The 14,125-nt window shown below is 37.4% G+C and overlaps 1 protein-coding gene across 1 annotated transcript in view; it reads right to left on the bottom strand.

Moving 5' to 3' along the window:
* The window catches only part of KCMF1 (potassium channel modulatory factor 1), a 31,443-nt gene extending 20,020 nt beyond the window's left edge, over positions 1–11,423 (bottom strand). The window contains exons 1-2 of the mRNA XM_014530094.1: positions 11,219–11,423; positions 7,452–7,591 (exon numbers count right to left, since the gene is read on the bottom strand). Of these exons, the coding sequence (XP_014385580.1) occupies positions 7,452–7,591; positions 11,219–11,408 (330 nt within the window). The 5' untranslated portion in view covers positions 11,409–11,423. The remainder of the gene's footprint in view (positions 1–7,451; positions 7,592–11,218) is intronic.
* Positions 11,424–14,125: the final 2,702 nt, after the last annotated feature.

The following is a 14,125-nucleotide window of genomic DNA, read 5'->3' as shown; positions in this document are numbered from 1 at the left end:
GCGAGGGGCACAGTGGAAAAAGGGGTGGTAGGAGGAGGGAAGGCTCGAAAGTACATAAAGAACTCTGCGCTACCTTATAATTTGCCAACAATTGCCAGAGAGCTTCCTTCTTTACTTTATCCTACCCTCCCGACAAATCTTCCTGCAGGCCCTGCAAAACATTCTATGCACCAACTTGAAATTAACTCTCTGGACATGGAACTATACAAACCAGTATTTCATAGGAGAAAGAAGAAACCAGACCAGTGGCTGAAGAAAAAGGAATTCAAAATGAATGTCTCTACCACCTACTGCTCTCTCTATAGCACTTCCTTTCACTTCAAGTGCTCTTCCCATTCTGAAAACTGCCTGTTCACCTTCCCCTGCAGGATTTCAATTCAACACGAGGAAAGTAGGAGTAATGAAAACCCTACCCAGAGATAACAACATACTTTCAATAGTAGGCACAGACACCTTTCTGAAAGAGCTACTATTACCTCATTTTCATGATAATCTCAGTGATTCCCCTTTTGATTTTCATAGCATCTTAAGAAACTGATTTCTTATAGAAGCATCTCTACAAGTATCACGACACATATACATAGGATTATCCCAGAACAAATCTGAACTATCCAAAGCACCTCTTATCATTTTCTTCTCTGCTATCAACTAAGTAATCTGCTGGTATACTAATGGCTATCACCCTTAAAATCCAAAGTACAACTATCTGATTTTAAATAAGTAAATGGGCTCAAATAACTACTATTAAAAAACTATGCAAAGATAGCCAAATTCTAAAGGTAGAAAAAAGTGAGCTATAAAATAGAAAGTGTTTTGAGTGTAAAGTAATGAAAAGGCCCAGCCGGTGTGGCTCACTGGTTGAGTGTTGACCTCTGAACCAGGAGGTCCAGCTCAATCACCAGTTGGGGGTGGTGCAGGAGGCAGCCGATCAATGATTCTCTCTCATCAGCGATGTTTTTTGATTTTCATAGCATCTTAAGAAACTGATTTCTTATAGAAGCATCTCTACAAGTATCACGACACATATACATAGGATTATCCCAGAACAAATCTGAACTATCCAAAGCACCTCTTATCATTTTCTTCTCTGCTATCAACTAAGTAATCTGCTGGTATACTAATGGCTATCACCCTTAAAATCCAAAGTACAACTATCTGATTTTAAATAAGTAAATGGGCTCAAATAACTACTATTAAAAAACTATGCAAAGATAGCCAAATTCTAAAGGTAGAAAAAAGTGAGCTATAAAATAGAAAGTGTTTTGAGTGTAAAGTAATGAAAAGGCCCAGCCGGTGTGGCTCACTGGTTGAGTGTTGACCTCTGAACCAGGAGGTCCAGCTCAATCACCAGTTGGGGGTGGTGCAGGAGGCAGCCGATCAATGATTCTCTCTCATCAGCGATGTTTCTTTCTCTCCCTCTTCCTTCCTCTCTGAAATCAGTAATAATATATTTTTTTAAAAAGTAATGAAAAGCACAAATAGTAAAGGCAACACATCCTGATGATCTATAATCTTTCTAGCTGAATACGTACAATTGAGTAATGGCAATATGATTGCCTGTCGCAACTGTATTTTTCAAATCCTGTTTCTCCATATTATTAAATAAAGTACCTTTGTTCACAGAAGAGCAGACAGCATCCAACTGCATTCTTTGATTAAAAAAAATACAAGCAGTAACAATCAAAGCCTATTTTTTTTCTTTTAATGTGTCTTTGGTTTTAAATGTTACCTTTCCTGATAACCTGATTATATGGGTAAATAGGTAATTATAATATTTAGAAAAATTGTGGTTCACTCCACTATTATTGCACCTAATAAGGAAACATATGTGTTGAGAAAATAGATCAAATGCATCTAATTGTTTATAAACAAAATGTCATAACGATGATGATAATTTCTATTCTGTCCCTATGGCTCCTTTTACTTGACACACAAACAACTGTTTAAATATTAAACACATGTGCCCTGGCCGGGTCAATACGCCAAGGTTGTGGGTTCGATCACTAGCCAAGGCACATATAAGAACTAACCAGTTAATGCATAAATAAGTAGAACAAATCAATGTTTCTCTCTCTCAAATCAATAAAAAAATTAAACACATTATCTGCTAAAACTGATTATTATAAATCATTAAAAAAGATTTGTATGTCCTTTTATGCCAATGTTTTTCTCCATAAAACTTATCATTCAAAATATAATTGTCTCAATTCAGATTGTGGAAAATTTCAAAATAATTGTTCTCCTTGATTTTTATTTCTTATCAAATTACTATAATTGGAACAAAAGACTACCATGCTATTTAAAAATTAAACTCAATTTGTTAAAAACACGTCTTGGTCTTCATTAAAAAGTGGGGAATGTCTCACTAACATATATGAAGCACCTATTAAAGTGGGAGGCACCCCTCCTCTCACCCTTTTCTGGAGAGTAATGAAAACAAAGAGCAAATAAATAAAAAATAGAAAGCAAGAGTTCCCAGTAGTGAACTATTAGAAGACTGTTATTAATTACGGACAAAATAATATAACATAGACTTCTAGAAGTGAGAAAAAAATGTTGGTAAATCAAAACGTGCTTTTATTTTATAAGCATAATGTTCTTCACATAAATTGCAAGAGATTTAATAAACAAAGAATTGAAAGAAGATTAATTACACATAATTAAAGGTAAGGGCACGTTCCATTTAAAAACAAAAAACTCTGAAGGCTTTCTAATTAGCTAAAGGACAAATCAGCTCAAATGCAAGATCTAAGAAAAATTGTAGGAGTCACTCTTAATGTCCTTTATGCTTAAACAAAAGTTTTCCCACCATGTTTCTTTCACAACTCAAACTAAATCCCTCCTATCTGCAATCCAGTTCAACCTCTATTGTCCACTTCTACTACCAGGTTGATGGATTTCGATAATTACATACAGTGCTACTTCCTCCAATTCTTTCCACAATCAAAATCCAGTTAGTTGTCCCGATCTACCAAATCTCATGATAACTATGAGGGTTTTTAAGAACTTGTACTTAATTTCAAAATCACATTGTTTATATTTGGTATTTATATAAAGACTCCTGAGACGATACCCCATCTGCTTTTTAAATTTTTAACTGGTAATCACCTTCACTATGCATTCTATGTCAGATGTCATACTATCAAAATCAAAAACCTCTTGAGTAATCTTACAATAATCCTAAGGAAAGAAGGAAAATCTTCAAGTTGGGTCTTAGAGTCCCTCGCTGAAAAGGGAAAAAGAGAAATAAGACAAGGACAACAAAGTTGTTTTCAAAATTAACCTTCAGTAGGCTTTCTTACTAGCTATGTCAGGTACCAGTAAATTCTTACTAATGCTGACAGCAATATCTTCAGTAGTATATCCTCTTGCCCCTAGGTCAGGGGTAGGCAAACTTTTTGACTCGAGGGCCACAATGGGTTCTTAAACTGGACCGGAGGGCCGGAACAAAAGCATGGATGGAGTGTTTGTGTGAACTAATATAAATTCAAAGTAAACATCATTACATAAAAGGGTACGGTCTTTTTTTTTTTTAGTTTTATTCATTTCAAAGGGGCCGGATTCGGCGGGCCGTAGTTTGCCCACAGCTGCCCTAGGTGTTCCAAATGGTTTTAAATGGTTAGAGGAGTGAGATCCTTAAATCCTGTAGATAGGTACAAAGTGATGGCCTATAGACTCTAGAAGACGTAGGCGGGAAACACAGGGACAAAGCAAAGTAACAAACTGAGCATTTAGAAACAAAAATGTAAATAAGAACAGAAAAGGAGATAAGAGCCACCAAAATGACATGAGTCACTCAAACTCCACAATTCAAAATGTCTGATTAACCCTGACTTTGCCAAATATTGGGGGTGGGGTGAGAGGTGACCCATAGTAATACCACCTGGATGTTTATTTATTTATTTAAATAAATATATTTTTATTGCTGTTAGAGAGAAAGGAAGAGGGAGAGATAGAAACATCAATGATGAGAGAGACAGAAACATCACTGATTGGCTGCCTTCTGCAGGCCCCTTACTGGGGATCAAGCCCACAATCCGGGCATGTGCCCTTGACTGGAATCGAACCTGGGACCCTTCAGTCTGCAGACCAACACTCTATCCACTGAGCCAAACTGGCCAATGCGTAGTATCACCTGGACACTTACATATAACATATTAGAGCTGATAATATGCTTCACATATATAAAGAAAGGCATTCAAAATACTTAACAACTGCCCTAGCTGGTATGGCTTAGTGGATAGAGCGTCAGCCTGCGGACTAAAGGGTCCTGGGTTCGATTCTGGTCAAGGGCTCAATCCCCAGAAGGGGGCGTGAAGAAGGCAGCCAATTAATGGTTCTCTCTCATCATTGATGTTTCTCTCTCTCTCCCTTCCTCTCTCTGAAATCAATAATGTGTGTGTGTGTATGTATGTGTGTGTGTGTGTGTGTGTGTATACACACACATATACATATATATATATAAAGATTTAACTGGGGTGGCATAGGCACCAGTCCTTCAGAATGGACGCTAGTCAGTAAGCTGTTACGCAGTGTAGCTGCTCAATGCCAGCCTGGACCTAGGAAATGACTTACATGTCTCAAAGAAGATCCTTGCACCTTCATTTCAAAGATTCATGTCTTCTTATCATTTTAAAAATATATTTTTAATCCTCACCCAATGATAAATATTTTTTCCATAGATTTTTTAAAGAGAGTGGAAAGGAGGGAAGGAGAAGAGAGGAAGAGGGGGAGGAGGAGGGGGAGAGGGAGAGGGAGAGGGAGAGAGAGAGAAAGATCGATTGGTTGTCTCCTGCATATGCCCCAGTTAGGGCTGGGGATCGAACCTGCAACCCAAGTAAGTGCCCTTGGCCAGGAATCAAACCCACGACCCTTTGGTGCATGGACCAATGCTCTAACCACAGAGTCACACCAGCAAGGGCTAAAATATATTTATATTTTAGAGAGAGAAGAAGGGAGGAGAGAGAGAGAGAGAGAGAGAGAGAGAGAGAGAGAGAGAAGCACTGATATGAGAAAGAAACATAGATCGGCTGCCTCCTGCACACCCCCCACCAGAGATTGAGCTCACAACCTGGGCATGTGTCCTGACTGGAGTCGAACTGGAAGCCTTTTGGTGCAGGGGACGATGGGCAACCAAATAAGCCACACCAGCAGGGCTGCTTACCACTTTCCACTTTGAAATGTCTGGGTTTGTTATGCGTGGGAATAGAGGTAGATGCAGTCAGTGCTCATGCAGACGAGAGGGGGAGAGAGAGGGGGGGGGGGGGGGAATCCTTAAAATATTCCACAAATATCAATATGAAAAACAGGATAGACACTGCCTGGAGCTGTGTTCCAAACATGTGGAACTTAATGAAGGCATGTAACTGGACACACTATGTGAGCCAGGCCACAAGACCATTTGTACATGGTCAGTAATTAACTTTCAAACCGTGTCCGGTATAGAGGAGTATAAAATTGTATTTACTTTCAGGAACTAACTCTTATTTTATTTTATTTTTTAAAATATATTTTCATTGATTTCAGAGAGGAAGGAAGAGATAGAAACATCAATGATGAGAGGGAATCACTGATTGGTTGCCTTCTGCATGTTGGAACAAACCCACAACCCAGGCATGTGCCCTTGACTAGAATCGAACCCTTCAGTCTGCAGGCCAACACTCTATCCACGGAGCCAAACCAGCGAGGGCTAACTCTTATTTTAAACAAATGAGTAATTAGCTTTTCCTTTATAGAAAGGACTTAAATTTCCACCGTATTCTCCAATTTTGGATATGAAAAACTGAGCACCCCATCTGTGGGGTGGTGAGAGTGTATCAGGGCCTGTGGGCTATACTGATTTTAAGAATGCCTAGTTTATAATAAGGGAAATCTCTCCATAACTGTATCTAGGTAAATAAAGGACCACACCTGACAGAAATTAAATCAAGGAGAACTTATTTCAAGTTTTCCACAGCAACCAGAATGAAGATGCAATCCAGTCAACATTCTTCACCCTGGTGTCTGGGACTGTACAAAAGGAAGCAAGGTCACCTTGACAGAATAAAAAGAATGAATTAAGAACAGTAGTGAAATGTGACAACTGTGTTCTCAGGCTTCCCAACATGCAAAATAAGAGCATTTCTGAGTCATCAGATAGTACAAGTGGGCTTGAGGACTACCAACTGTTTGAATGATAAAACTTTAACAACTTTGGGCATCAAACCAGCAATGTAAATGGGAATGAAAGTGAACCTGTATTGTTCACAGCTGTAACAGCAGAGCTGTAGTGGAGATAGAGGACATTGGTTAAGTAGAGACTCTATAACCCAGAGGGACTCTGGGTGAGTTCAAACACCTGGCTCTGCCTCTTACTAGCTGCATGTCCTTGGACACTTCTTTATTTCTCTTCAGTTTTAGTTAACTTGTTTTGAGTGCATTTAGGGGGTTATTAGCTGATGCAGTGTGTAACTGCTTGTACCAAAATCCTCCAAATCACACACCTATAGTTCCATCTCTCACCTCTTTATTATTACCAACAGTAAAGGGGGGAAGAGGACTCTTCTGGGTGCACTTTATCATCTCTTGAAGTTGGATATATGCTGAATCACATCAAGTAAAATACCTAAAAAGCTTTCGAGGCAAGACTTGCTTTGTGTATTATTCTGGGTCTCTGGCTTTTAGGTACTGGAAAAGATCAGAGTGCAAGGAACTTCTAGGGACCTCAGAGCTTTGTGCTATGAAGCAAGAGATTTAATTGGAAGAAAACCAAGTATAGTAAAGTCAGTGAGATGTGATAATGGATTACTACTTAATACATGACCAAAGATTTTTAAATTTCCTTGTGAAGATTTCCTTACAGAAGAAAAATGAGGCAGGTAGCAAGAATACTATAAAAAGAGCTGTGTGGCAGGCTGACATGCTTTTAATCTTTTCACAATGCATTTATTTCCTGAAGGCTCCTGAATTTGGTGAAGAATCTACACTTTGCTTCCAGCAAATGTGAATGAAGAGTGTGGACAAATGAGGAGCATTATTTTGAACATATGCTGCTTCCTAAGCTGTATAAGATTTGCTATTAAAATATAATTTTAGCCCTCGCTGGTTTGGCTCAGTGGGTAGAGTGTCGGCCTGTGGACTGAAGGATCCTGGGTTTGATTCCTGGTCAGGGCACATGCCCGGGTTGTGGGCTCGATCCCCAGTAGGGGGCGTGTGCAGGAGGCAGCTGATCAATGATTCTCTCTCATCACTGATGTTTCTATTTCTCTCTCCCTTCCTCTTCCTCTGAAATCAATAAAAATATATTTTAAAAAAAGACAACTTTAAAAAAATATATACATATATACATATATATAATTTTAATAATTACTATGCAAACTTAGGAGAAGGTACATGATAGTGACCTAGCTTTATTTATATTAGAAATAACTTACTTAACCCCATCATTTTAGACATGAGGCTTTTCTACTTACCACTTCTGTTGATGTTTCTGCGTGTTCAGACGTAACATGTTCTTGAAGAGATGTCTCCGTATAGCCCATTTTTCCACAATAGGGACAAGTAAAAGACTGTGGCTGTTCTACAGAGAAAGCTTCCCCACCATAGTACAAATCTGAAAAATAAAGTGGAATTGCACTGAGAAAGAATTATTAGTTTTTTTTAAAATATAAGAATGCAATCATATGGTACAAAAGTTTTTTTTTTTAAGTGTGCCTTAAAAAAATGGCAATCGACTGAATGTGAAAAAGTATTTGCAATGATATTTAAAAAAAAAAAAGGTGTGCCTAAAATCTTCACCAATAACTTCACTGTCAATGTGTGCTTAGGTGCCTCCCTGTTTATATTTGCAATATCCTTATTCTCTCAAGGATTCCATGACAGCCCTCCAATTCCTTCTCCATCTAGACAGTACAGCCATAAGATAAAAATAAAGCAAAGAGCTTTTCAATCCCTTCATTAATGTTAAAACATCTCTCATTTCACATCTGGTTCTAATTTTATTTTAAATTTTAATTACTGAGACAGAAAGAGAGAGAGAGAGGTAGGTTTGTTGTTCCACTTATCTATGTATCTATTGGTTGATTCTTGTTAAGTGCCCTGGGATCAGGGATCAAACTCACAACCTTGGCATATCAGGATGACATGATAAACAACTGAGCTACCTGTCCAGGACTTGGTTCTAATTTTATTGCAATTAATTTTTTTCTGTATATACTGTGGCAGTACCAATGTCACCACAAAGAAATCATCAGGATGTATTATATACAAGAACACAAATGCTCAGAGGAAAGGAGCAGATAACCATGATCAATATGCCAACTCCCAGAGGCAGTTTCATCATATACCATTCTTACAAGCAGGAAGGATCCTCGGCATTCAGTTCTTGCAATGCTAACTTGGACACTATCGTAACATACTCTGCTCAACTCAGTTAGTGAAGAACCAACCACTCAGTGAGAATCTGTGGGAATAATCTGTTTGCCTCATTAATACATCTCAAGGAATAAGTCTATTTTCCTCCATAAGCAGTACACAAAATGTAATTGAAAGTATATTTAATAGGTTATGTCACTTCATTACAAAGAACTATCTCATTTTTTAACATGAAACAAATGCCTAATTTAAGAGGACAGGACCATTTTTGTGAGACTAGAAAATGGAAGGAAGTGTTCACTACATGATTAATTTGTTAATCATTAATATTTAGGGAGATTTAGACTATCTTCAAAGTATGTATCCACTACATATACACTGACCATTTATTATGTGCATAAGACTTGTCAGGTAAATTTGGGATAGTGAGAATAAATATATAAAAAACTTCCTCACCTGTTAAAGGGCATCTACAAAAAAGGCACAGCTAACATCAGACTGGTGAAAGACTGGATATCCCTTCCCGCACCCGCCCCCGCTCCCGCCTCCAACCAAGACCAGAAACGATAAGAATGGTCCACTCTTGCCATTTCTATTTAATACTTTACTAAAAATCTAGGCAAGAAAGTGAAATGAAAGCCATCCAGATGGAAAGGAAGAAGTAAAACAACCTCTAATAGCAGATGAATTCCTGCCAAACCCTAAGGAATCCACTATAAAACTATTAGAAGTAATAAATGAGTTCAGTAACATCACCGGACACAAGTTCTATATACAAAAACCAATTGTTGTTCTATATACTTGCAGTAAAAATCCTATATAATAAAAGGCTAATAACCAAATTGTCCCCTCAGGAGTTTGAATGCTTGCTATGACAGGCGCTGACCACCATGGGGCAGCACGGAATGAAGGAAGGCCCCATGGGCCCTGATCGCTGGCCAGATCTAGGGACCCTACCTGTGCACGAATTTCGTGCAATGGGCCTCGTGTGTGTGTGTGTGTGTGTGTGTGTGTGTGTGTGTGTGTATAAATAAAAATTTAAAAATTCCATGTACAATAGCAAAAATAATACTTAGAAATATATTTAATGAAAGCATAAAACTTATTCTTTGATAACTAAGTAAATGGAAAGAGATTCCATGTTCATGGACTGAGAGATTTAATATCATTACTCTCCCAACTGATCTACAGATTCAAAACAATCTCTATCAAAATTCCTGTTGGCTTCCTTGCAGAAATTTGACAAACTGATCCAAAACTTACACGGAAACTCAAGGGATCTAGAATACCTAAAATAATCTTGAAGAACAACAAAGGTGACTCACACCTCTTGATTTCAAAGCATACTACAAAGCTAGTTATCAAGACAGCGTGGTACTGGTGTAAAGATAGACATATAAATCAATGAAATTGCTTGAGAGTCTAGAAATAAACACATTTATGATCAACTTTTTTAACAGCATTATTGAGATATCTTTCACATATAAAAATTATATATATTAATGGTTACAACTTGATGTTTTGATTATTTATACTATGGAAAGATCACCACAATCAACCTAATTAACACATCCTCCACTTCTACATAGTTACCATTGTGTATGTGTGTGTTTGTTGATATAGAATACAATGTTGCTAACTATGGTCATCATGCTATGCATTAGAATTTATTCATCTCTAGAACTTATTCATCTTGCATAACAAAACTTTGTACCCTTTGACCAACATCACTCTATTTCCCCCATCCCTGCCAACTGATTTTCAACAAGAATGCCAAGACATATTTCATTGGGTAAAGAATTGTCTTTTCAACAAATGATGCTGGGACAACTGAATATCCATATGCCAAAGAATAAAGTTAAACCTCTCTCTCATGCCATTTATAAAAATTAAATCAAAGTGGATCAAAGATCTAAATATAAAAGCTAAAACTACAAAACTCTTAGAAGAAAACAGTTTTAAATTTTTGTGATCTTGAATTAGGCAATAGGTTTCCTAGCTATGACACCAAAAGCATAATGTAAGGGGAAAAACATCAACAGATAAACTGGACATCAACAAAATTAAAACTTTTGTGCTTCAAAACACATAATCAAGAAAGTGAAGACAACCCACGGAATGGAAGAAAATTTCTGCAAACCAAAATTTCTGATAAGGAACTTGTATATAAATAGACAATGAACTATTAAAACTCACTGACAAAAGATATATCCCCCATTTTAAAAATTTGCAAAGGATCTGTATAGACATTTCTCCAAAGTATGTGTATGTGTGTATGTATATATGTATACACACACACACACACACACACACACACACACACACACACACACGGCCAATAAGCACAAGAAAAGATGGTCAACACATTAGCCATCAAAGAAATGCAAATTAAAACCACCTGAGACACCCACTAGTCTTTTTTGATTATAATTTAAAAAGACAGATAATAACAAGAGCTGACTATGTAAGAAATTATAGCAATGAAACATTTATAGCTTTCCTTATGGATTGACAATGTCTTCTAATCAATTGTAGGAATAATCTGTTTTCTGATAACTAGAATAAGAGTATGTGTATTATCAGCAGAACAGGCAGTTTAACTTCATTCCTTCTTTACTGAAGCACTCTTCTGTATCATATTTTGTCAATTATATATGTTTCTGAATGGCTTTCATAAACAAGTAAACTATGATTAGGAAAAAGAATTACACAGAATTTATAAAAGATTCATGTTATTTTTAATAAGTTTGGAGCTTCATGTATGCTGTTGGGGATATATTACTTGGAACATTTTGCCTTTATTTCTTCACACACATACACATAAAATTCTAAATGATAATCCACTAAAATATTATTAAATACGTACCAAAATCTACCCTTGTTAATATGCACTGCATTGGGTGGTCAGTTGTATGCCTTGTTGTTGTTGCACCACTTTCATAACAAGACGCACAAAGATCGTAATCGTAGCAAATTAAACACTTATATCTGCGACCTCGAAAATTTCCTTTTAAACATGCATCACAGCTGACACCTACAAAAAAAAAGAAGATCATTCATTAGCAATTGATGATTTCACATTTCACATTTCTAAATTGTTAAGGTGCTCATTTAACCCGTATTTCCTTTCCAAAATGACTAGAAACAACATAGGAAAATAATATAGGAATATCAAAAATTTGTTGAATATGTTACTCTGATGTACACTTAATGAAAATAACTTAAAATGTTTAATAAAATGTTACAAAACCAAACTCACAGATACAGCAACAGATGGGTGGTTACCAAAAAGGAAGGAGGTGATAGGTGTGTGTGGGTGAAATGGGTAATGGGGGTCAAATGTATGGTGACAGATGGAAACCAGACTTTTGGTGTTGAGAATGCAATAGTGTAGACAGATACCAAATTATAATGTTGCACACTAAAAACTTACATAATATTATAAACCAATGTTACCTTTAATTAAAAAATTATGCCTTGATGAGCTAGCAAGAGGTTAAAAACCAAGTGAAAGAGGAAAAGGTAACTGGAATCACTAAAAATATCTGAGCATAGATTTTCATAGCACTGTAAGACAAAAAATAGGAAGCAAAGCCCAAGGTCTGTTAAGGTGGAGTGTCTAACAGGTAATTTCTCATAAAGCTGAGACCCTAATATAGCAAGTTCTCAAATAATTCCATTTCATTCTAATGCTGATGAGAAAATAAATTCCGTGTCAGGGTCACCACTGTCTCCCCATGTGTGCGTGGCTCTTCTCTGGGGACTCTATTCCCTCTCACCTCCCAAAGATGTACATGTGAGGTAAATTGGCAGTGTCTACACTATCTCATGTGAGTGGCCCTGTGATGAAGCGGGTCCCACCTTGTACCCCGAGCTGCTAGGAGAGATTCCAACCACCGACCAACCTGAACTGGAATCAGTGGGTTGGAAAAGATGACCTACTTGTTTTTATTCATCGTTCTTAAATGTATGTACAGCTCAATTTATTTCAATGTTTAATACCAGAAATATTTTGGGCCTAATTATTTAGAAGTTTGGTGATTTTCTTTTATCAGATATATACCTCAGTAGTTTAACACTTTTTTTTTTGGCTGCGATGTGTTTTTATTTTATTTATTCTTTTTTAATGAATGTATTGGGGTAACATTGGTTAATAAAATCACATAGGTTTCAGGTGTATAATTCTATATCATCTGTATATTGTTTGTTCACCATATCCCCCTATACCTTCTTCTTCCTTCTCCCACCCTTTTCCCTCGTAATCACCATACTATTGCCTGTGTCTGAGTTTTTTATGTTTTTGCTTAATCCCTTCACCTTATTCACCCAGCTGCACAACACTCCTCCTTCTGATCTCTCAGTCTCTTCTCTGAGTCTGTTTCTATCTTGTTTGTTAGTTTATTTTGTTCACTAGATTCCATATAAAAATGAAACATATGGTACCTGTCTTTCTCTGACTGACTTATTTAAACTTAGCATAATGCTCTCTAGGTCTATCCATGCTGTTGCTAAGGGTAAGATTTCCTTTTTTTTACAACTGAGTAGTATTCCATTGTGTCCACAGCTTTTTATCTACTCATCCACTGATGGACACTTGGCTGATTCCAAATCTTGGCTATTGTAAATAATGAAGCAGTGAACATAAGGGTGGGCATTTATTGTTCTGAATTAGTGTTTCAGCTTTCTTTGGATATATTCCCAGGGTGAACCTGCTGGCTCATTATGCAGTTTCATTTTTATTTTTTATAAAACATGTTTTTTTTATCGATTTTTGAGAGAGAGGGAAGGAGGGAGAAAGAAACATGGATGTGAGGGTGAGACATCGATCAACTGCCTCCTGTGTAACCCCTACTGGGAATCCAGTCAGTAACCTGGACATGTGTTCTGACTGGGAATCAAACCAGCGACCTCTTGGTGCATGGGTTGATGCTCAACCACTGAACCACACTGGCGAGGCTATTTGTTATTTTTTGAGGTAATTCCACAATGCTTTCCACAGTGGCAGTACCAATCTGCATTCCCACCAAGTGCACGAGGGTTCCCTTTTCTCTATATCCTCACCAACAGTTGTTTGTTGATCTATTTCATTTTTTAATCCTCACCCAAGGATATTTTTCCATTGATTTTTTTTTTTTAAGGGTGAGTAGAAGAGAGAGGGAAAGATAGAAACACTGATGTGAGAGAAACACATCAACTGGTTGCCTCCTACACATGCCCTAACCAGGGCCCAGTCCCAGGAAAAGCCTGCAACCAAAGTATGTGCCCTTGACTGGAATCAAACCTGGGAACCTTTGGTCCACAGACTGACGCTCTATCCACTGAGCCAAACTGGCTAGGGCTGTTTGTTGATTTATTGATGATAGCCATTCTGACAGGCATGAGGTGGTTTTAATTTGCATTTCTCTGATGGTTAGTAACATTGAGCATCTTTTTATGTCAATTGCCCATCTGTATGTCCTCTTTGGGAAAGTGTCTACTCAGGTATTTTGCCCATTTTTTTAAAAAAATATATTTTATTGATTTTTTTACAGAGAGGAAGGGAGAGAGATAGAGAGTTAGAAACATCGATGAGAGAGAACATCGATCAGCTGCCTCCCGCACATCTCCTACTGGGGATGTGCCTGCAACCCAGGTACATGCCCTTGACCGGAATCGAACCCGGGACCTTTCAGTCCGCAGGCCGCCGCTCTATCCACTGAGCCAAACCGGTTTCGGCATGCCCATTTTTTAATTGGACTACTTGTTATTTTGGTGTTGAGTTTTATTAAGATCT

The sequence above is a fragment of the Myotis brandtii genome, unplaced genomic scaffold (assembly GCF_000412655.1).
Source record: "Myotis brandtii unplaced genomic scaffold, ASM41265v1 scaffold714, whole genome shotgun sequence".
NCBI classification, from domain to species: domain Eukaryota; kingdom Metazoa; phylum Chordata; class Mammalia; order Chiroptera; family Vespertilionidae; genus Myotis; species Myotis brandtii.
Note: the sequence above shows the minus strand (reverse complement) of the source record. Positions and strands in the feature narration are given on the sequence as shown.